Source organism: Mytilus californianus, unplaced genomic scaffold, assembly GCF_021869535.1.
Source record: "Mytilus californianus isolate M0D057914Y unplaced genomic scaffold, xbMytCali1.0.p SCAF_3, whole genome shotgun sequence".
Classification (NCBI taxonomy): domain Eukaryota; kingdom Metazoa; phylum Mollusca; class Bivalvia; order Mytilida; family Mytilidae; genus Mytilus; species Mytilus californianus.
The window spans coordinates 48,018,220-48,040,127 of record NW_026262679.1 but is presented as its reverse complement, the minus strand read 5'-3'; the positions used below and the strand labels follow the sequence as shown (position 1 = coordinate 48,040,127).

At 32.3% G+C, this 21,908-nt stretch overlaps 1 protein-coding gene across 2 annotated transcripts; it reads right to left on the bottom strand.

Annotated features, from left to right (window-relative positions):
• Positions 1-669: 669 nt before the first annotated feature.
• Positions 670-9,091, bottom strand: LOC127734749 (uncharacterized). Of its 2 annotated transcripts, none has more exons than XM_052244751.1 (6): positions 8,863-9,091; positions 8,308-8,379; positions 5,708-6,153; positions 3,980-4,039; positions 3,574-3,792; positions 670-2,579 (listed from the first exon to the last, which is right to left on the bottom strand). In XM_052244751.1, the coding sequence occupies exons 3-6, from the start codon at positions 6,144-6,146 to the stop codon at positions 2,398-2,400; spliced, it is 900 nt and encodes a 299-aa protein (XP_052100711.1). In that variant the 5' UTR covers positions 6,147-6,153; positions 8,308-8,379; positions 8,863-9,091; the 3' UTR covers positions 670-2,397. The 2 variants fall into 2 exon arrangements, with proteins under 2 accessions (XP_052100711.1, XP_052100712.1); XM_052244752.1 differs by lacking the exon at positions 8,863-9,091 and adding an exon at positions 8,735-8,800.
• Positions 9,092-21,908: the final 12,817 nt, after the last annotated feature.

Sequence of the window (21,908 nt, the reverse complement as noted above, 5' to 3'; positions counted from 1 at the left end):
GTGCATATGTGAATGCATGTACAATAAATTTTAGAAATATGTTTAAACTCTGAACATATAAAAGTATAATATAACCTCATCTAGACGTTTACGGCCATATTAGCTAAAACTATCTTTCCCTTGGTGTCTGCCGTGCATAGTAAGCGTAAACAACAAGTTTTAATCACAATTGACATGATTGGTCAGTAACGTGTCCAGTTTATAATTTGTGAATTATATTTGGTTAAAATGAGGAGATGTGGTATGATTGCCGAATGAGACAACTATTTACTAGAGACCACATGATATAGATGTTATCAATTGTAGGTCGTCGTGCGACTTTAAACAATGAGCAAAACCCATGCCGCATAGAAAGCTATAAAAGGCTCCAAACATAACAAAATGTAAAACAATTAAAAAAAATGAGAAAACCAAGGTCCATTAACAACGCTGTAGCTAAAATTTATAATGGTATAATCTAAACAGTTGTCCTTCTTGGTTTTCTCCGCTTTTTAACGTTTGTATTAGGTTTGTTCTTTCAAATAGATTTTGTCCTCGAGCATAACTGAAGAGACATAAATTGTTGAAATATGCATAACGTTAATATAGCCTATTTTGCCAAATAAGCGATTCAAGCTGGTATAAGGTCAAATACTCAAGGAACTTTTCGACATAAAACACTAAATCAAATAGTTAGGTATGAATTTATTTGAATATTAAATATGAAAAGCATGTCAATATTTCTGACATTTCCATATAAATAAAATCGAGATTGTGGATATACCTGTACGTCAATGAGACTGCAAATCACCACGAAAGACATTTAGAGTTCAACACGCTGTCTTCTATAATTGATAGGTATTTATACAATATGTCAACACAATACATGTACGCACCGTCTCCAAAAAGGATGTATTGATAGAACATCAAATATAGAAGTATATAAAAAGGACCAACCAGCAAATTTAATATGTACAGGATTGTCTAGAATAGACGGTATTGTGCAAATAACGAAAAAATGATAAAAGTCTAAAAAATTTGCGCAACGGTACTAATATACGAAGATGATGTTATAAAATCGTGTCGACAAATATTTCGACTGAACAAATAGCCTTCGTCAGTGTCAATAAATGATATATATACCCAACTCAAAGGTATATTCAAAAAGTGGAATTCCATAAAAACTGATTAAAACTAAAAACTTTACTATATCAAACAAAATTATATAACGACTAGACAATTATAGATGTTATGTTCCTGACTTGATAAGGGCATTTTTCGAAGAAAATGGTGAGTTAAAATTGGTTTTATAGCTAGCACAACCTCCCACTTGTGAGACAGTTGTATAGAGTTCCGTTATATTGACAAAATTGTGTGAGCAAACAGACACAATCGGTTAACGTGACAATATCTACGATCCAGCAGCCAACATTGTGTAAGCATACATCTTTTACAAATTGAACTTACACTTTCTATCAACACCAAACGCACCAATCACAATTAATGACAATCACTGACATGGTTCTTAACTTGGCACATGTACAGGAACATGTGGCGGGGTTAAACTTTTCTTTTGAGTTCCTTTGTTAATTAGTCCCCACCCAGGTATTCGGAGGAAAGAATTTTTCAACTTATTTCGATTGGCACAAATTGTTTTACGATTCTAACGGATTTATATGTTTTTAATCGTATGAAAGTGAATTTATTTTAACGTATGATATCATTTTCATGAGTACAACACTTGTTTTTCAAAAAGAAAAAAAAACCTGCATCAGGAGCACTCGAGACCAAAAGTTCAGAAAGGTGCCAATTACACTGTGTAGCATCATCACCGGATATATGTACCCCCGAAGCGGTGGAAAAAAAAATGTGAAGTCAGGTAAGGTGAAATTCTTCTTATTTTCATTATATTCTACATTTTTCTGTCAATTTTGATATAGTCCAAGTGTAGCTACTATTAGGGCTGATAATGATCCTTAATTGGCTTTCTCTCTCTTAAAATCGAAAGAATCGGATAGGGTGGTACCTGTTCAACGAATCATGTGACGAGTTCAAACTTGATAAAAACACATTTATTCTTCAACTTTTCATTTGACGTTTTCGTAGAACAATGGTATATCATATTTAAGCTTTAACAACACTGTATTTCGAAATAAACTATTGTTTACACAGAGAAGTTCGTGTAAATAAAGGGATACATTGTACGGCGAATAGCTGTTTACTGTACGGGGATTAGAATAGGTACTTTTTGCTATCATTGTTTCTTTGCTCCAGGGGTACCTATATCCGGTGGTGATGCTACACAGTGATTAAGGTAACCGGCAGGATATCAGATACATATGGAAGGTAACAATGACTTCCGAGTAGCGGTGTTATTAATTGCTATGCGTTAGACGATGTACGCGAGGTAACTCAAGTTCATACAATATTTCCCCAAACATCTATAAAATCTGTAATCTCGTTTGGCTTTATGGCTTTGTATACAACTAATACTATCAATAATCCCAGGATGCTTAGTGCTATGATTATGTAGTAAAATAAAATTTCAAAGATCGTAATTTCACATATGGCCATTTCTCCGGAAAATACTGCGCCAGCACCTGTAAAAGAAGTGATTGTTTGAAACATCTTCCTTGAAAAAAAATATGATTAGTACATTAAGAATAATTTGTTTCACTTTCATTGATATCACCATTATTTTCAATCGTTTGTTATACGCATGCATCGTCTTAAAAATACATGTTTTCCTATGGCATTTATTAATGTTAACAGACCAGATGAATCTCAGTCTCTGACCTAAAGGGACCATATCATGTCTTCATTTTTCTATTAAAAGAGGGTGTTCACTCATTCTAAATTTAGTTATCAATTTTCTAAAATCAAAATTATTATGATATAGGTATATTCCTTCTGCATGCATTTTTAAATTTATTTTATAGGCTTCGTTTCATAAAGGGTTTACGTTTGTGTATCTAAAGTCAATAGTAAAGTAAAGTTTGAGAAAATATGCATTCTTCCAAAGGAAGTCTATGTAGCTCTTTGCGTGCACCTATCTTGGAGGGTGATTTGTTTACTCCTAAAACATATTAACAGAATGTTAAGTGGACTTTTTCGCATGTGGTTTTATCAATAAATGTAAGTTTATCTACTATCTGATTTTTGTTTAGCCGTCTTGTATTTGGTCTACAGTAGGTTATGTAGGTGTCCATTTAGCAAACTTCAGATTTATAAGTTAGTACTGGTTTTACCAAGTACATGATACATTTACTGGCATCTCATCGAGATCGATAGAGTTGTGATGTACGATTTTAAGGAGAAAAGCACCTTCCTAGCTTTTTGTGATATTAAGTTTAATGTAATCGGATAGAGTGAACCATTGCATTTGATAACATTACCTAAAAATTTGTATTCAGTAACATTATCTAATGGTTCTTGGTGTTTTTTAAAAATACTTTCTTCTTGCAGTTTGTTTGTTCTACTTTCATTATTTTGCGTTTTGTGTATAATTAACTATGAGTTCCTAGTGTTAACAATAATTAAATAATTTGTTAAGGCGTTTTTACTTTACTTAAATATTAAGTGTTATAAACTTACCCAAAAATACAGCACAAATGTAAAGATAATTAAGACCACTGTCTATAATGCTAGATTCGGATAAAAACAAGAAGGCTTTATGTCGTCTCATTTTGGTTTGGATAACAATGACAATCTGTAGGAGGTATGATAAAGACTTCAACATGCCGTCTCCACCAATCAAAACCAAAGCTACCGGTACCAAAGGCTTTGTTTGACAATTCCCAGAATACTTAATCCCTAAAATACAATTTGCATAAATCATACAAAAAGATTTTCTACAAGGTTGACTGTCAATTGATTAAAGAGCTTCCGAATGTATTATCTAACAAAGGATAAATTTATACCTCGGAGAATTTTAAGTATATTCAGTATTTTTTGTTAATGATGTAACTGAAATAAGAAATTTAATAATATTAAAACCTACCTAGTACAAACATCATTGTGTGAATAGTTAATGAAAACAATGCTGGCGCTACCAGAAATCCTGAAATAAACAAGAATTGATTAAATTGTACTACTTTTGCTTTTTATATTGTATATTAGTATCATTTATAAAACAAACGAGGAAAAAAATGTCAATCAAATATCTATTTTTTTGCGTCAAAGATTTATTTATAAAGGTTATGAAAATTACAATACGATGACTCTAATTTTTAAAAAAAATGCCTTGAAATATGGACATCGTTTAAGTGATGAGGTGGCGGTAATAAGAAACAACAAGTCAGTCTTTACTAATAAATCAAGATGCGAGAATTACTTATTTTTATTTTGGGATTTATTATCAATGCCCTTATTAACAGTTAAAATACGTGTGAAATGTCCCTTTTGCAGTATCGTTTTTCTGTGGAAATATGCTCGTAGCATTGCACAAGATCTTGTCAATGTCTTCCTATACTGCTCATGGCCGTTGCTGTATGAAACTTGGACAAAGTTCAGTTAGCATATTCGAGTATAGGATGACATTAAATCAGCTTATAAAGTACTTTGAGCTTGATTTTAGTTACTGCCAACACATCTTTGATGAAGTATTATTTTAATATAAAAATAAGGAGATGTGGTATGATTGCCAATGAGACAACTATCCACCAAAGTTCAAATGGAGTGGATGTAAGCAATTATAGGCAACCGTACGGACTTCAACAATGAGAAAAACCCATACCGTATAGTCGGCTATAAAATACCCCGACATGAAAAATATGAAAGAATTCAATTGAGAAAACTAACGGCCTAATTTATAACAAAACAATTTACGAAAAACAAATATGACATACATGAACCAACGACAACCACTGAACTACAGGCTCCTGACTTGGGACAGGCACATAAAGAATGTGGCGGGGTTAAACATGTTTGTGAGCGCCTAACCCTCCCTTAACATGGGACAGTGGTGTAACAGCACAACATAAGAACAAACTATAAAAATCAGTTGAAAAAGGCTTAACTCATCAGATCAATCAATTAAAATGGTGCTGAAAGTGGCGCTAAACACCAACAATCAATCAATCAGAATCCTCCAAAAACAATTATTTGTTATTATACCAATTTATATTAGAATAAATTGTAATAATGATTTATGGTTGAATTTTAAGTTACGTTGTTTTACTAACAATATGTAGGCTTATTTTGACTTTAAAAACTATTTCTCGCATTTGTACGTTACTTTCAAAGTATTGAAAATGGGATATATGGTAGATACGTGTAGCTAGATCAGATTTTGAATAATACGCCTTTGATAAACAAGAGCCTCTTGAAGCGTAATTAGAATGACAATCGGTCATTTTAACCCTTAAATGTATTACCACCGTGTATCATCGGTACAGCGGATATAGGTACTAACCAAGCGGTCGTGATCGATTTTTCTTCTGGCACGGTAAGAAAATCTTTGTTTTGTTTACATAATATCAATGTGTACTTCAATCTAAACATAATTGTTGTTTTAAGAAAACGGTGCATAGTAAAATGAATGTACATATCCGCTGTACCGATGAGACACGGTGATTACGTTGTTCAATATATCTCCGTACGTTTTGGTTGAAATTTTTCGTACTAGATTCAAACCATCTTAAACATTTCTTTCATATAAAAACAACTGCATGTGAACTGCTTTACGTCAGAAGATTATTAACTGACAGATACAAAAGAAAATACATACCCGGGCCAATTTTTCCTACTGTGATCCATGCAATTACTTTTCTTGACGAATCCAAACCCCTAGAAATCCTTGATTTAGGTTTTTCTTTATTTGTTTCTTTTTCTTGAAGACTGTCATCTTCTTTTGGTTGATGTTTTAATTCTTCTGAAAGTATGTCATCTTTTTTAGCAGCCAATGACACGGTTGGAGGTCTGTTGGTATGGCTATGCTCTGTTGATTTACTAGTTGACGGAACTTGTTCATCTTTAATTAATCTTTGCGATATATTCTCATATTCTGGAGTTAGTTCTTTTTCCTGTGCTGTATTTGTATTGTAAGTTTGATTTGTATATGAATCTGATGGTTCTTTGCTATCGCTTTTTATGTTCTCTGTCAGGTCCTGCTGTTTGGTATCTACAGCTAAAGTAGCTGATTCTCTTTCTGGATCGTTTTTTGACATTTCCTCTCTTGAAAACACATATATAATGCAGAAGTTTTTAAAAATTGAAATAATCGTCATCTCATGTATGTATTATATAATACATGATTATGATTAATTGAATCAGATAATTCGTCGTTCACGACACAGCAGTAAATATATCGTAACAAAAAAGATAGACGTTGAAAAGTAGTTTAGTGATTACTGTCACACATAATAGTAATATGCTGGCGTACCATCGTTTCCGTCATAAAGCATCGCAAATAATTCACATTGTCTTTAATTTTTAGTTTATTTCTTAGCTTATCTGACTTTAAGGTTGAGCTATTGACATCTTTTGGAGATTAAATCATTTCACTAATTTAAATTTGATCTTTGAAGAATGTCTCATAGTCTACCGTAAACATAATTTGTCGCAAAAGGCTTCCAACACTGTTTTCGAATTAGATTATAACCGGATTTTACATGTACCACTAGCCAATGATGTATGTCGCAATAAACAGGATATCCTTAAAGTTTTAGACCTTTATATTACTCCCAGATTTTGTGGGTATTGCCGATGCATTGAATCAAAAACCAATGATGTATGTCGCACGAAACAGGACATCCTTAAAGTTTTGGAGACCTTTATATTATTCCCAGATTTTATGGGTATTGCCGATGCATTGAATTACTTAGTAAGTGTTTTTATTCTGATGGAATAAATGTATGAATATTCGACTATCACAATTCAAAAATAGTTCAGAAATTAACAAGAGTGTTGCCTTAAAACCCATTTTTAAATTTAGAAACAAACTTCGGGTACTCGCAAAGCGGATTGTGTTCGTACCGGCCGACATAGCAGCCAACAATGCGGCGGTGTGATATTCAATTACTAGCACTGGTTCGATACTACTGCTGGTGAACTGTTAGTCGCCGATGACATTCTAAGCTCAGTAGTCTTTCAGTATACTGACTTGATTTATGACATACTTTTTTTCTAGAAATTCCTCTTTGGAAAATCAAGAAACTAAGGTTCCAACTCTCTCAAGCAAATTTGACCTTAAAAGAAATTGACAATTCTTTTTCGGTCCTTTTTTTTTGGTGGGGGGGGGGGGGGGGGGTATAAACCCCTTAATATTTCTACATGCTTACAAATTCATGGCTTTTAAATGTTTAGATTTGAGCGTTCTTGATGAAGTTATATCCATAAAACCGCTTCGGACGCCCACAGATTATAAATGTATTTATCCCTGTTATATCGAACACTAGAACACCAGCCTATGTTACCGTATTCAAGTGTCGACTAAAGTGTGTGTTCATTTAATTTAATAACATTTACCATTGGTCCGAATTGGACCTGTAACTTATGTTGAATTTTTGGTTTGAAGTTGCAACTTAAGTTGCACGAACTTTAAATGCGGGAATAGATTTCTATTTCCATTCAACAGCACTTTATAATCAATCGAAGTTAAGTTTTCAGTGCAGTAACCAACCCCCCTTTTTTCACATATAATTATTGGTATGGAAAATATATATTTTCTTTTCATTTACTTATTTACTGAACATTGCAACTTGAAAAACTGACTATAACATAATAATTTTTAGTACGAAAGAGGTAGCTAGGGCCAATTCATCATGAATTTATTTCACACTGGGGACATTGTCAGAATTTAATTTATATCGAAATTCATATATCAAATGGTTAAATCAACTTTCTTATTTTGACTTTGTAAGTTACACAAAACAAAAAAGTGGCCATACAACTTTACAGGCACCTTTTATCGATTAGGGTCATGTTTAAGTTGTGCACAATTAATTGTTTGTGTTATTTTGAAAACTAAAAGACGAAGGGAAACGTGAGAAGTAATGTTTTTGTTTAGAAAAAAATTCAAATGGAAACAACTTAAAGATCGGGACATCCAGCTTGTTTGCTAGTCTTTTTTTACACTTAACACGTTCTCTGGTGTGGGAATTATTAAACAAAGACCAAATATATAAATTTCTGCTAACAAAGTTTCAATTTCAAGCCGTATATATAATGCATATCCTGCCAATAACATTTTGTTACATTATATGGGTGACTGGTTTTACATTGTATGAATATGCAACATGTTTTTTCCCTGAATTATTTCTAAATGACTAGTGCTGTAAATCAAATATTGAATGCATATATGAACTAAGAGTAAATTTAAATACTTACTTGACACTATAGTAAAATATGTACTAAAATCTCTTCCTGTTTACTGTGTGTAACGGAAACTACGTTTATTTTCTGAAATATTGTTAACACATTTACATACCAATTATAAACGATAAGTACGAAATTGTGTATATTCAAATAAGAGTATACGTATATAGTTGACATTATCTACAGCAATAAACATGATAAACCAGGCGATTTATTATTTATGCAGTATATTTTAATGGCTGTTGGAGGAAAATGTCACACTTTTGAAATTGAGCTTTATATTGTATATGATCGATGACTAATTCCAGTATAAAATGTTTCATTACATCAACGTTATTGTTTGGCCATCAGCAACTGATAAATAAAATATTAATAGAAGTATTGTCATCCAATCAGAACCATTGATACAAAATAACTGCATTAGAATAGTTATCCTTACCCCTTTACAGTTCCTTTAAACATTTTTCGGTAATGTAGTTTTTGTGTTTATGTATGAGAGTAAGTAGGTGAAATGGAGAGAGAGGAAGAAAAGACAAACGAGGGAGAGTAGTTAGTCATAATCCTTACCTTAAATCGACTCAATTCCTAAACCTCGTTATAGTAGGTATTTTTATCTATTAATTTTAGTTTTTTTTTACCGAATTCGAATCTTAATCTGTATACAATTACTTCCTTTTTCTCCGCTTTCAGCATTTATCTTTTTAACGATCTCGTTAAACTGTGAAACTTAACCTTAGAACAACAATACCACCGCTAACAAACCGGTGAAGGTCTAAAACTAAAGTCTTCCTTGTCTAGAAATGGAAAAGTCAAACTTTCAACTTTCAACTAAAATTCTCAAAATTCAATGAACCGGGTCAACATTTTTTGTTTGGTTTCTAAAGGCAATTTATAACCAAATAAACTTGTATTAGACATGTAGCAGGTTTAAAATAAATTTTTTTGAAAAAATCAAAATCGTGGCCGGAAGTCCCATTTGTTGAAAGAAAAACTAAACTGGCTGCAATTTGTTAACAATGAATTAAATCTTTACTCAAAATACAGAACCCGGTCAAATATTATAATGTGATTGAAAAAGTCAAATCATTAAACTTATTGATGCAATATATTTTTGAATAGTTCTATTAAATACAAAGATAATCATCTTATTAAGAAAATATTTGAAAACTGTTTGATAGACAACCCTCCTCCTTTTAACCCGGGCTTGGGGCCGCCGTCGGCGAAGTTATCTTTTTGTTTTCTTTCTTTTTTATGCTTTAAATTCCTACTTTAAATATTTGAAACTTTTATTAATCCGCCAGTTATCATAATTGAGTATCAATGATTGAAAAAGTTTGATTTTCTCTGTTTAATGTCTATGATTAAATGATTTTGATTATTAAACAGTTTGAACGTTTTACTGTGTTCCCATACATCACATTTTACGTTCCGTTTTTCCTTCACAACCTATTATATCCTCTATTGTGTCTGGGTTTCTAGAATCACAGTCGATTTGGATAATGTGGGTTTTAATTTTAAGTTTTTGGGGTTCTTCTTGTGTACTTGTTAAATGCTCAGTCTTGTTGAATGTCGTGTTTTAAAGATAAGTGTCTTTTGAAAATAAACAGGATTATGTTGTCCGTATCCGATGCGGTACATGTACGCTGGACGCCATTCTAGAGTGGAATAAAATCTGTAATTGTTCTTGTCAGTCGTATAGTCGGCTATAAAAGGCCCCAACATGAAAAATGTAAAACAATTCAAACGAGAAAAATGACGGCATAATTTGTAATAAAACAATATACGAAAAACAAATATGACAGATACGAACCAACGATAACCACTGAACTACAGGCTCCTATTGCATGTTTTAGCATGATACCTTGATCTTTGTCTGTGTGTACCTTTGGGAGGCAGATGCGATAATAACCTGTCTGTTAAAATGGAATTAACTCAGTCTTTTATTCTGTCTACGTAATGTATAAAATATTCTAGATTCCGCTGACGCATGTTTACGCTCATGGTCTTAAAGGGTGATTGGTATTTCTCGCAACTACATGTAGTTGAAGAGGCATTGGCTATTGCAGTAAATTGTTTTGCACCTTCGAAGTCATCTTTATACATATTTACTGAGAAGTATGTCATAGTTGACCAGTACTGTTACATCTTTACTAGTATTTACTCCAGGTTTAATATCGCTCTCAAAAGTTTGAAGGAGTTTGACAGTAACTACTGCTACCGTTGGAACATGATTATCTGAACAACCCAAATTGTTGAAAGAGCTGTAGAAAAGTATTCTTCTTTTTTACAACTCCCGTCCAGCTGAAAATATTGTCCTCTATTTAGTTATGCTGAATGTATAAATACACAGCCACTTCTCGTCGAAATAGGGGCTGCTTCATGTAGAGAAAATGCCGTGTTCTCTGTACCTTACAGATCCAGGTTATATCCGTAGGTGTTTATTGAAATCAAAATATCTGCACTCTATCAAACATGCCGTCAGTCTGTAGTCGAAGTCGAAATTACCGCTAATCATCTCGGTTGGTCACTTTGCGGAACATACCTATTACATTAATTGTTTACTGGCTCCCTAAATATATAGTTTACATAAAATGTTTGCCACTGGAAGTTGAGCAAACAACAATCAATCAATTAAAAATGAGCCAAATCCATACGGTATGGTAAGGTGTAAAATACTACTGAACAGCAAAAAGGAAACAAATCAGATGGAACAACTTACGACATGAAGTAAGTATCATTTAACGAAACTTTTTTTGGGTCACGACAACCACTAGACAACATGATCCTTTCTTGGGACAGGCACATATGTTAAGAATGTGGCAGGTTCAAATATGTTTTTGATCACGCAACCCACCATTAAAAACCTACAATACATAACAAAACACGTCGGAAAGACAAAACCTACAATACATAACAAAACACGTCGGAAAGACAAAACCTACAATACATAACAAAACACGTCGGAAAGACAAAACGTACAATACATAACAAAACACGTCGGAAAGACAACACCAACAGTCTACAAAACACTTTTGACTAGAGACTGAGCAACACGAACCACAACGAAAACAGGAGGTACAAATCTATTAAATACAACTTAACTCATTAGACTTGCACTAATCACAAACAAACAAAAATATAACAAAATCAACAGGGATTTCTGTTTCAGTTTTCAAACGCTAATTAAATGTACCGATCCTAAGCCAAATGATAAAAGCAAATTCTCTTTATTAATTTAAAGAGTACAATTTAACAGGTTTACATGTATACATGTATATTGACTTGTTTGTATTTAATTTTGTCGTCCAACCGTTCAATATGTCCTTATTTTCCAAAGGCAGTTCAAATTACCCGACCTTCATCCTAGTCAATCCATTTTGCAAAGCTACTCTTTGTATTTATTTTTAGTTTTCTTACTGAATTTGCATGAAATATTTATAGCTACTTGACGTTTAGCGAACAACATCTCACTTATCGTATTTTGTTTTCAATTTCAGTTCACAGTGTCCAAATGAACACAGCCTCGTTTTTGCAGAAATTAATCTTCAAATTTACACAACAAACAAATTTTATTCAAAACTACTTTCGTTTCACATTTCAGAGTTGAATATTTGCACCAGATAAATTTGCATTTTTAAACAGAACATCAGAAGAGGGAGTATACTTCCGATTTCCTCTAGACTATGTATAGGCATATCTTGTATAGCTCGTTCTGTCAGAATGGCCCTTTCCTTTACTCCATAGGACATGATGAATCGGTAAGCCGCAATTATACATCTAGATATTATATTTATTGAAGCTAAACGTTTGCTATTTAATTGCATATAATATAAATATCTTCAAATGATTTCAATTGCATATTCAATATGGGATATATAAATAATAGTTTGTTTAAAAATTGCACATGGATAATTTTGTTTTACTAAGACACTCATCCTTTGAAGTCATTTCCTACATTTCAGTATTCAATGTTCATTATTTCAACGACAAAATAAACAGTTATGTTTCTTTGTATGTTTACTTCTGTATTATGTTAACATATTTTATCCGTGCAAAATGGGGAAACAAGCAACAATTATTTTATGTTTTCATACTGAAAAGTCGTGATGTCCGGCTAGAATCAAACTCACAACCACTCATGTTATCCATAATTGAAAAACTTAATCAAATATACCATGCTGGCTTATATTTGTAACCGACCCCGTGAGTATATCTCTTCATTATGTACTAACTCTACAATGAATAATATAGATTATAGTATATATATTGTACATTCAGAACTGTTTAACAAAATTGATGTTATTCGATATCTCGATATCATACGTGTAGTATTTTATTTAAAATTGATTACTCAATGAAAAAAAAAGTACATTGATTTGTTTAATGTTTTCTTGGTATATTTGCATAGAATAATTATGAATAAATTGAAAATTTTGTTTCCCCAAGAGCAAACCCATGCCCTTTCCCCCAAAAAGTGAATGGTCGGTACCGAAGTTTAAAAGAAAAACAAAAGGAGCATTTAAGTCTGGCTTCAAACTACAAATTAACAAACCCGCAAATACCAGATGTAATGATTGAACAAAACTAGTTTAATTACACTTTTGATTAATATGTCTTCAAGCCCAAATCTATCCTCGGAATATGTAAATAAATCAATTCCGGATCACCATCTGAGGGATTCGTCCCTATGCAAGGGGCGTCCGTTTCGTTTTGTAGAACGTATAAATACGCAGTTAAGTCCGTTCGGTATTAGGACGCTTTACTCAATGTCTCATTTCTTCTGTAAAAGTTTTTTTTTATTTGAAATGCACATGTATGTCTTAGTGTGGTTTATCAAGGTTTATTCGATCACATCAATTGCTTGAATTTCTTTACAGTGGGCTTATATTACACGGACGAAAATCACTTTGGTATTTATACATAATAAAACGCACTTGCTTAATAAAACGATGAGCTTATATTACAAGGAAGATATTAAAAGTTATTCACGTTGTAATTCGTTTTATGCGAAAGTTTTCTTGTAGACTAAAATCTAAAATGTTACTGTTTCACTTTGATGGTGATAGTAAAAACTGAGGTCTGACCCACCATTAAATATCTGTATGACTCTCTCTATTCAATACATCTGCTACCACTATGTATATATAAAATGTCTGCATGTATAATGAACTGCATTTAACCTATAGGTAATTAAGAATAATGAATTCAGAGACTTACCTTTTGAGTTTGAAAAATATATTGAAAATTAATAACAACCCTGCAAGCGATAATAATGCCGATAAAGCAATAAATCCAAAAACAAGACCACTTCTAACTTTCTTCTTTTCTTTATTCACTGAAAAATCACGTTTTTGAAAAATTATATAATTTGTATGTATTTCTATTACTACTTGTTTTAGTAACTTTAAAGACTTTGTTACACTTGAATTTTTGGTATAATGTAATTGAAAGTATCATGAAAGAGACTGATAAGTCAAATTATTCCACAAGCAACGATTTTTTCGTGGTACCGTGATTGCTTAAAATACCGGAAATATATCCCTGCAACTACCTAGGAATTTAATGTAGATGAAATAAAGTGCATCAAGTATATTTTGACCGTCAAGTACAAATTGATTGGTCAACGGAAATATTTTTCCTAAAAACCTACGGCTTTTCTGCGTTTTTGCTCATACAAGTTAAATATTTTTTTGCTTTTCTCGTTATTTATCCTTAGGAAATCCCTTTGGTTGTCCGTAACTATTGTATATATGTCTTACCGTTTTTTATTTATTTATATCTTTCAAGAGATGTGAGGGCACAAGTTTTTACTTTACACGTTAAATTTTTGAATTTGCATGTTATATGCATACTATAAGTAAAAGGTTTACATTTTTGTTGTAAAGAATTATTGTATAAAGAAATAGAAGATACCAGGGGCCATAAAAAACGCTTTGACCAAAATTAAAAAAAAAAACGACAAAAAGTCAAACAACTGTTACAGTGAAAAACACTACACAGAAAAGTAAACACGAACCCTTCCTAAAACAAGGGGTTACTTCAAGCCTCCCTGAAGGATAGGCAGTTCTTGCACTACTAGTGGCACCCGTCGTGTTACCTATTCCAAGTAAAAATTCGACGAATAGTCGCTATCGGTAGAAAAGAGGATGGAATTGAGGCTTGGACAAGTGGAACATCCTTCGAAATCTATGAAACAAATATTCCATAACGGTCTACAAAATGAATAATGTGAGGTGAACATTTTTGTCCAATATCTTAAAATTACCTACAGGTTCGTGTCTTCATTTTTCATGTTTAACCCTAGACCTGAGGAAACATTGTTTTAAATGGTGTTCGCGTAATCTTAAATAGATATAGGAAGATGTGGTATGAGTGCCAATGAGACAACTCTCCATCCAAGTTACAATTTATAAAAGTAAACCATTATAGGTCAAGGTACGGCCTTCAACTTAAAGACTGTTTGATGTGAAAAAAAAACAGACAGACCATTAGAAATAAAAGTTTCCTCTTATCACAGGGCATGATTATAGCAAGATTTTTCTAAACGTCCGTCGCTGATTTTTTTTATAAAAAAATATTTATCTCATAAAAATGTTGACTTGACTTTCTTTTTTATAATGTTTAAGTTTGACATTCTACAGTCCACATACAAAAACAATGATTTGGAACTTTGAATTACCCTTTTGGAGATACACATTTTATTTCTCATGCGTAAGGCTATAGTTAATGTCGATATCCTATGACAATCGCGATTACAACAGCCAATAGCAAACTTCAAAGCTTTATGACAAAAAGATGATATTAGCTTCCCAATTGTGAACTTTCAATTTCTATATGGAGTATATAACTCCCAGTTGATACGATATTCCAGGGCTTGCGTTTTCTATCATGATTTCAAAGATAGAGGATTGCTGCTCACGACGAAGCTATTAAACCAAGAGTTTCCAAGTGGTGAAGTTGAAGTCATCCTTTCGAGAATTTTACGGATGCCATCACGAGTTGATTGACGGCCATGGAATATCTGTTTCACAAATGACGACGGACGTCTTCTTTTTCTCAGAATGTGACCTACCGAATTATTCCCAGTTTTTACTTACATGAGCAACACAACGGGTGCCAAATATTGAGCAGGAGATCTGCTTACCCTTCCGGAACACCTGACATCACCCCGGTTTTTGGTGGGGTTCATGTTGCTCAGTAATTAGTTTTCTATGTTGTGTTTTGTGTGCTGCTGTTTTAACTCTTTTTTTGCAATGGCGTTGTCTGTTTATTTTCGACTTATGAGTTTGAATGTCCCTTCGCTATCTTTCGCCTCTCTTTCAGTACGCGATTCCATGTCATCCTCTTAGCGGTTTTGAACATCATTCTTTTTTTTGGTGGACTAAAAAAACTAAACTAAGAAAAAACGAGTACAAATGTAGATATTTATTGCTTTGGTCTGATAATCAAGACAATAAAAATAAGGACGCCTACAAGGCAACAGTATGGAAGCGTATTAGCGCCACACACACTTTTTTTTATATTTGTTCCTATGCGTTATTATAACGCAAACATTTGCTTTATCTTATTTCTTATTTAAGTTTCAAGGGAAACAGCTGTGAGAAATAGAGGAGGGCTTGATTTTTTTATCAAAGAATCTTAAATTTTATCATATTCCGCGATTTCAACAAACGATTTCTTAAATCAAAATTCAAACTTTTTTTCATTCTATAAATAATTCATTTTAAAGCCGAAAGATCATTTTGTCTATTTGACTTTTCACAATGGTATATATTTTTTTTTAGGTCCTTCTCTACTTTGTCACTTTCCGTTTATCAAAATTTTCAAACTCTTTCTCTTCTCCACTTTGCCACTTTCCATTTTATAAAAATTTCCAAATTCTTGCTCTTCTCCACTTTGCCACTTTCCGTATATTAATTTTTTTCAAAATCTTGCTCTCCTCTACACTGCCACTTTTCGTGTATCAAAATTTTCAAAATCTTGCTCTACCCCACTCTTCTTTACACCACAATCTTTGCCTTTTAATTGAAATTTTCCCATACCATATCTATTTTCGTGTTAAATGTTATATAATTTCCTGATACAAAAATCGTTCTTCATTTGGGTATAATTGCGATACATGTATTTCCTTATTCCTATGTATATTTACGATTATGATTTGGACTTTTGTTCATTACCATTCTTAACCGCAAAATCACAACCAAATTGTACAGGTAGAAGGACATGTAAATGCTGATATTTTTATTATTAAACTGCTTTCACATTATTTAATAAATGTAAAATGTTAATTTGATATAGTTTTTTACTATGAAATAATACAAAACTTAATGAATAATTAAAGTCAAAATGTGTGCGTTATAACGCAAACAGAGGAATGAAATTTAAAAAAAAGTATGTGTGGTGCTATTACGCTTCCGTACAAAAGACGAGACTTTAAGGATACTAAGTTTTGTCAATAATTCTAGTTACCCTCATTTTACTCAATTTGTATCCCAAATAATCAGAATATAGGACATATCACAGCAGCTGATAATATCCTATACAGTTGCATTGTCAATAACTTATATTGACTTGTTTGTTTTTAATTTTGTGGTACGATCAGTAAAAAGAATTCGGTGTTTACTGAAAATACAAATATTAGTTTCTGTTTATGACTTTTTGTTTTTGTCATCTTCAATGTTTTACCGTTTTAACTTTCCAAACTTTATGATTTCATCGCTCCTAGAGAAGGTAACACACGTGTTGTGAGCCAGTACTGCACACACATAATCCGGGTTTTTTTTACACATTGGTCGTGAATATTCATAATTGAGTAATAGGGTTCAAAGATATCCATTAGAGACAATGTTTCTTATCTACACGAACAGAGGGTTGCAACTGACAAAGAAACTACTGAACAATTGTCTCGCTAAGGTAAGATAAAAATATTTCGAAAATAAATAGCAGAATACACACTATTTGTTCCGTTTCTATAGTTCCAACATATGTGTTGAGTGGTCCGTTAGTAATCTGTTTTAAGGTTAATTTTCTCCTCACGTTCAATGAAATATGTCCTTATTTTCCAGGAGCAGTTAAAATTACCCGTCCTTCATCCTAGTCGATCCATCTTGCAAAACCTACTCTTTATATTTATTTTTCAATTTGTTTTCGAACTGAATTTGCATGAAAGATTAGCCACTTGACCTTTAGCATACAACATATCACTGATTATACAATATTTTGTCTGTTTCAGCTCACAGCATCCAAATGAACACAACCTCGTTTTTACAGAAATTAAGCTCCCAATTTACACAACAAAGGCGTATATTTAAAAACATTTGATGCAAAACTACAACTCCTTTTTTTGTTGAAATTCAATATTTGAACCAGGAAAATTTGCATTTAGAAATAGAACAGCAGAAGAGGGAGAAAACTTTCGATTTCCTCTAGACTATGTATATGCATATCTGGCATTGCTCGCCCTGTCAAAATGACCTCTTCCTTAACCCTATAGGACATGATGAATCGGTAAGCCGCAATTATACATATAAATATTATATTTATCGACGCTAAACGTTTGCTATTTAATTGCATATAATTTAAATATCTTCAAATATTTTAATTGCATATTAAATACGGAGTATGTAAATAGCAGTTTGTTCAAAAATTGCACGTGGATAATTTTGTTTTACTAAAACACTCATCCTTTGAAGCCAATTTCTATATTTCAGTTCTCAATGTTCATTGTTTCAACGACAAAATTAACAGTTGTGTCTCTTTGTATGTTTACTTCTGTATTTGTATTATGTTATCATATTTATCCGTGCAAAATGGGGAAACAAGTAAACAATTATTTTATGTTTTCATACTGAAAAGTCGTGATGTCCGGCTAGAATCAAACTCACAGCCACACATGTCATCCATAATTGAAAAACGTACTCAATAAAGATATCATGCAGGCTTATATATGTAACCGACCTCGTGAGTATATCTCTTCATATGTACTAACTCTACAATGAATAATATAGATTTTAGTATATATATATTGTACTTTCAGAACTGTTAAACAAAATTGATGTTATTCGATATCATACGTGTATTGTTTTACATAAAATTGATAACTCAATCAAGTACATTGATTTGCTTATGTTTTCTAGGTATATTTGTACAGAATAATTATGAATAAGTTGTAAAAAGATGTTTTACCAAGGACAAACCCATGCCCCTCCCCCCAAAAAATAAAAGTTCGGTACCGAAGCTTAAAAGAAAAATAACTTGAAAAGGAACAGTTAAATCGTGCTTCAAACTACAAATAATCAAACCCCCAAATACCAGATGTAATGATTGAACGAGAACAGTTTAATCATACTTTTGATTAACATGTTTTCAAGCCCCAATGTAACCGCGGAATATTATTAAAACAATCCCGGTTTCACGGTCTTAGGGTTTCTTCACCTTCGCAAAGACGTCTGTTTGGTTGTGCAGAATGTATAAATTCGCTGATGTTATACTCAATGTCTTATGCTTGTACAATTTTTTTTTGTAATGAAATTCACAGGTATATAAAAATAAGAAGATGTGGTATGATTGCCAATGAGACAATTCTCCACCAGAGACCAACTGACATAGAAGTTAACGACTATAAGTCACCGTACGTCCTCCAACAATGAGCAAAACTCATACCGCATAGTAAGCTATAAAAGGTCACGAAATGACAAATGTAAAACAATTCTAATTCTGAATCAATGTCTAAATGTGTTTTATCAAGGTTTACTCGATACTGTTAATGAATTGCATTTCCTCCATGGGTAACAAAGTATAATGAATTCACAGACTTACCTTTTGACTTTGAAAAATGTATTGAAAATTAATAACAACCCTGCAAGCAATAATAATGCTGTTAAAGCAACAAATCCCGAAACAAGACCAGTTCTAACTCCCCTCTTTTCTTTATTCACTGAAAAATTACGTTTTTTGATTAATTATATATATTTTATATATTTATATTACTATTGAAAACTAGTGACATTTGAATTATGGTGTAATATAACTGAAAAGAAAAACAATTTATGTTTTTCTTTGATTATCGATGTTAGCAGATATCCATAGTTTGTTTCAGTTTTATATTTGAATGTAATATGAAAGAGACTGATAAGTAAAATTATCCCACATGGTTTTGCAGTACCGTAATTGCATGAAATACCGGAGATAGTATTTAGAGAGAACTCATCCTGTCACAACCTTCCTTTCGGTCATAAAATAAATCCTTGAAATAATACACACAGAACGAAATCTACTTATATAATTGTTGGTGTATATCCGTCCAGATCAAACAAACTATTATAAAACGATTATTTGTTTATTCTAAAGCATTCAGTCATAACTTTTTTTTGGAGGGGGAGGGGGGTTACGGTCATTTCTAGTGTTACTGTACTTTGGTATAATAACAGGACTTAAATCGGTTAAGTGCAAACAGAGGGCATAAGGTTTTACTTTACAAGTTTGTATGTTATATGCAAACTATTAGTAATAGGTTCATATCTGTCATATTTGTTTTCGTAAATTGGTTTGTTATGAATTAGGCCGTTAGTTTTTTCAATTGAATTGTTTCATATTTTTCATGTCGGGGCCTTTTATAGCCGGCTATACGGTATAGGTTTTTCTCATTATCGTAGGCTGTACGGTTGCCTATAATTGCTTACATTCACTTCATTTGAACATTGGTGGATAGTTGTCTCATTGGCAATCATACCACATCTTTTTTTTCATATTACTATATGTGTTGTAAAGAATTATTGTATAAAGAGATATACTATACCAGGGGCCATAAAAACCGTAATTCCAATAAAAGAGACAACACTAAGGCCAAAATAAAAAAAAAACTACGAAAGACAAACACATATTACAATCAAAAACACTATACATAAAATTAAACACGATCCCTTCCTAAAATAAGGGGTTACCTCAAGCATCCCGGAAGGATAAGCTGTTCTTGCACTACTAGTGTCACCCGGTGTGTTACTTATTGCAAGTAAAAATTCGATGAATAATTGCTTTCGATAGGTAAGAGGATGGAAGTGTGGTTTGGACAAGTGGAACATATCTGTGGTAATCTATGATACAAATATTCCATAATGGTCTACCAAATGAAAAATGTCGGTTTACATTTTCGTCCCCTATTTTAAAAGTACCTTAAATTTCGTGTCTTCATTTTTCATTGAGCGATAAATGTTTAACCCTAGACCTGATGAAACATCATTTTAAATGGTGTTCGCGTAATCTTTAAGAATGTTTTGTGTGAAAAAAAACAGTCAGACCAACAGAAATAAAGGTTTCTTCTTATCACAGGGCATACTTATAGCAAGATTTTTCTAAACATCTGTCGTTGAATTTTTTAATAAAAAATATTATTATAACGTGTAAAAATGTTGACGTGAAAATAATGTTTAAGTTTGACATTTTACAGTCCATATACAAAAACAATGATTTGGAATGTTTTTATTTAACATTAGACCACCCTCTTTGGAGATGCACATTTTGTTTCTCATGCGTAAGGCCATTATTGTCGATATCCAATGACAATCACGATTACCCAAACCAATAGAAAACGTTAGTACGCTATTTAAGCTGTTATGAACATCATTCTTTTTTGGTAGACATAAAAAAAAACTAGACAAAGAAAAACGAGTACAAAATGTATATATGATCTATAGCTTTGGTCTGATACAAATGTAATAAGACCATAAAGATAAGGACGCATACAAGGCAAAAGATGTAACTTTAAGGATTTTAACTTGAACATGGAATATGACGATGCAAAACTTCGTGGGGGATTTTTGTTGTTAATTTTTTCAATAATTCATTGTGAATGACCTTCATTTTACTTAATTTGTATCCCAAATAATCAGAAGATAGGATATGTTACAACAGCTGATAAAATCCTATAGAGATGCATTGCCAAGAACTTCAACAATATAGGTTTATTCATTTATTTATCGCACGGTGGTGCTTACTTGCAAAAAATATTTCTGGATTTATCATTTCACATCTGTCACCAATATATTTAAAAGTGCATCTGAAATAAAAACAAGGAACATTCATATGCATGGAGGCAATGTTTTACAAGATAAATTTCTAATATACATGTTCATTTTTGCAGTCAGATTGATTGATTAAATTACTTGATTGTTGGTTGCTTCACGTCCAGTTGCAAATATTTCAGGCATGTTCAGAACGGGAGTCAGTTTGAAGATATACAATGAACAACACGGTAGAAATTACAATACCTTTACTACCCGCACTGTTAATTGATCATGCAGTAAATGTTCATGAACATTTGACATTATATGAATATTTGTCACTTTGCCTAAATTGTACGATTATGTAAAAGCAATGCGTTGTTTCAGAATTAATTTTTCTCTAGAAACATACGGCCGAAGCAAAATTTGTGACAAATGGGACGACTTTTCCTATTTCTATTGTTCATTTTCCATTATGACTATCAATCAATGTTCTACTGACTCTTTTTAATGGAGTGCACTTTTATCAATTTGTATGAATCAAATTTGCTGTTAGTATAAAATTTTTAAATCATTTGAAATGAAGGAATGCATTTCCCTCATGCAAAGCTCTGA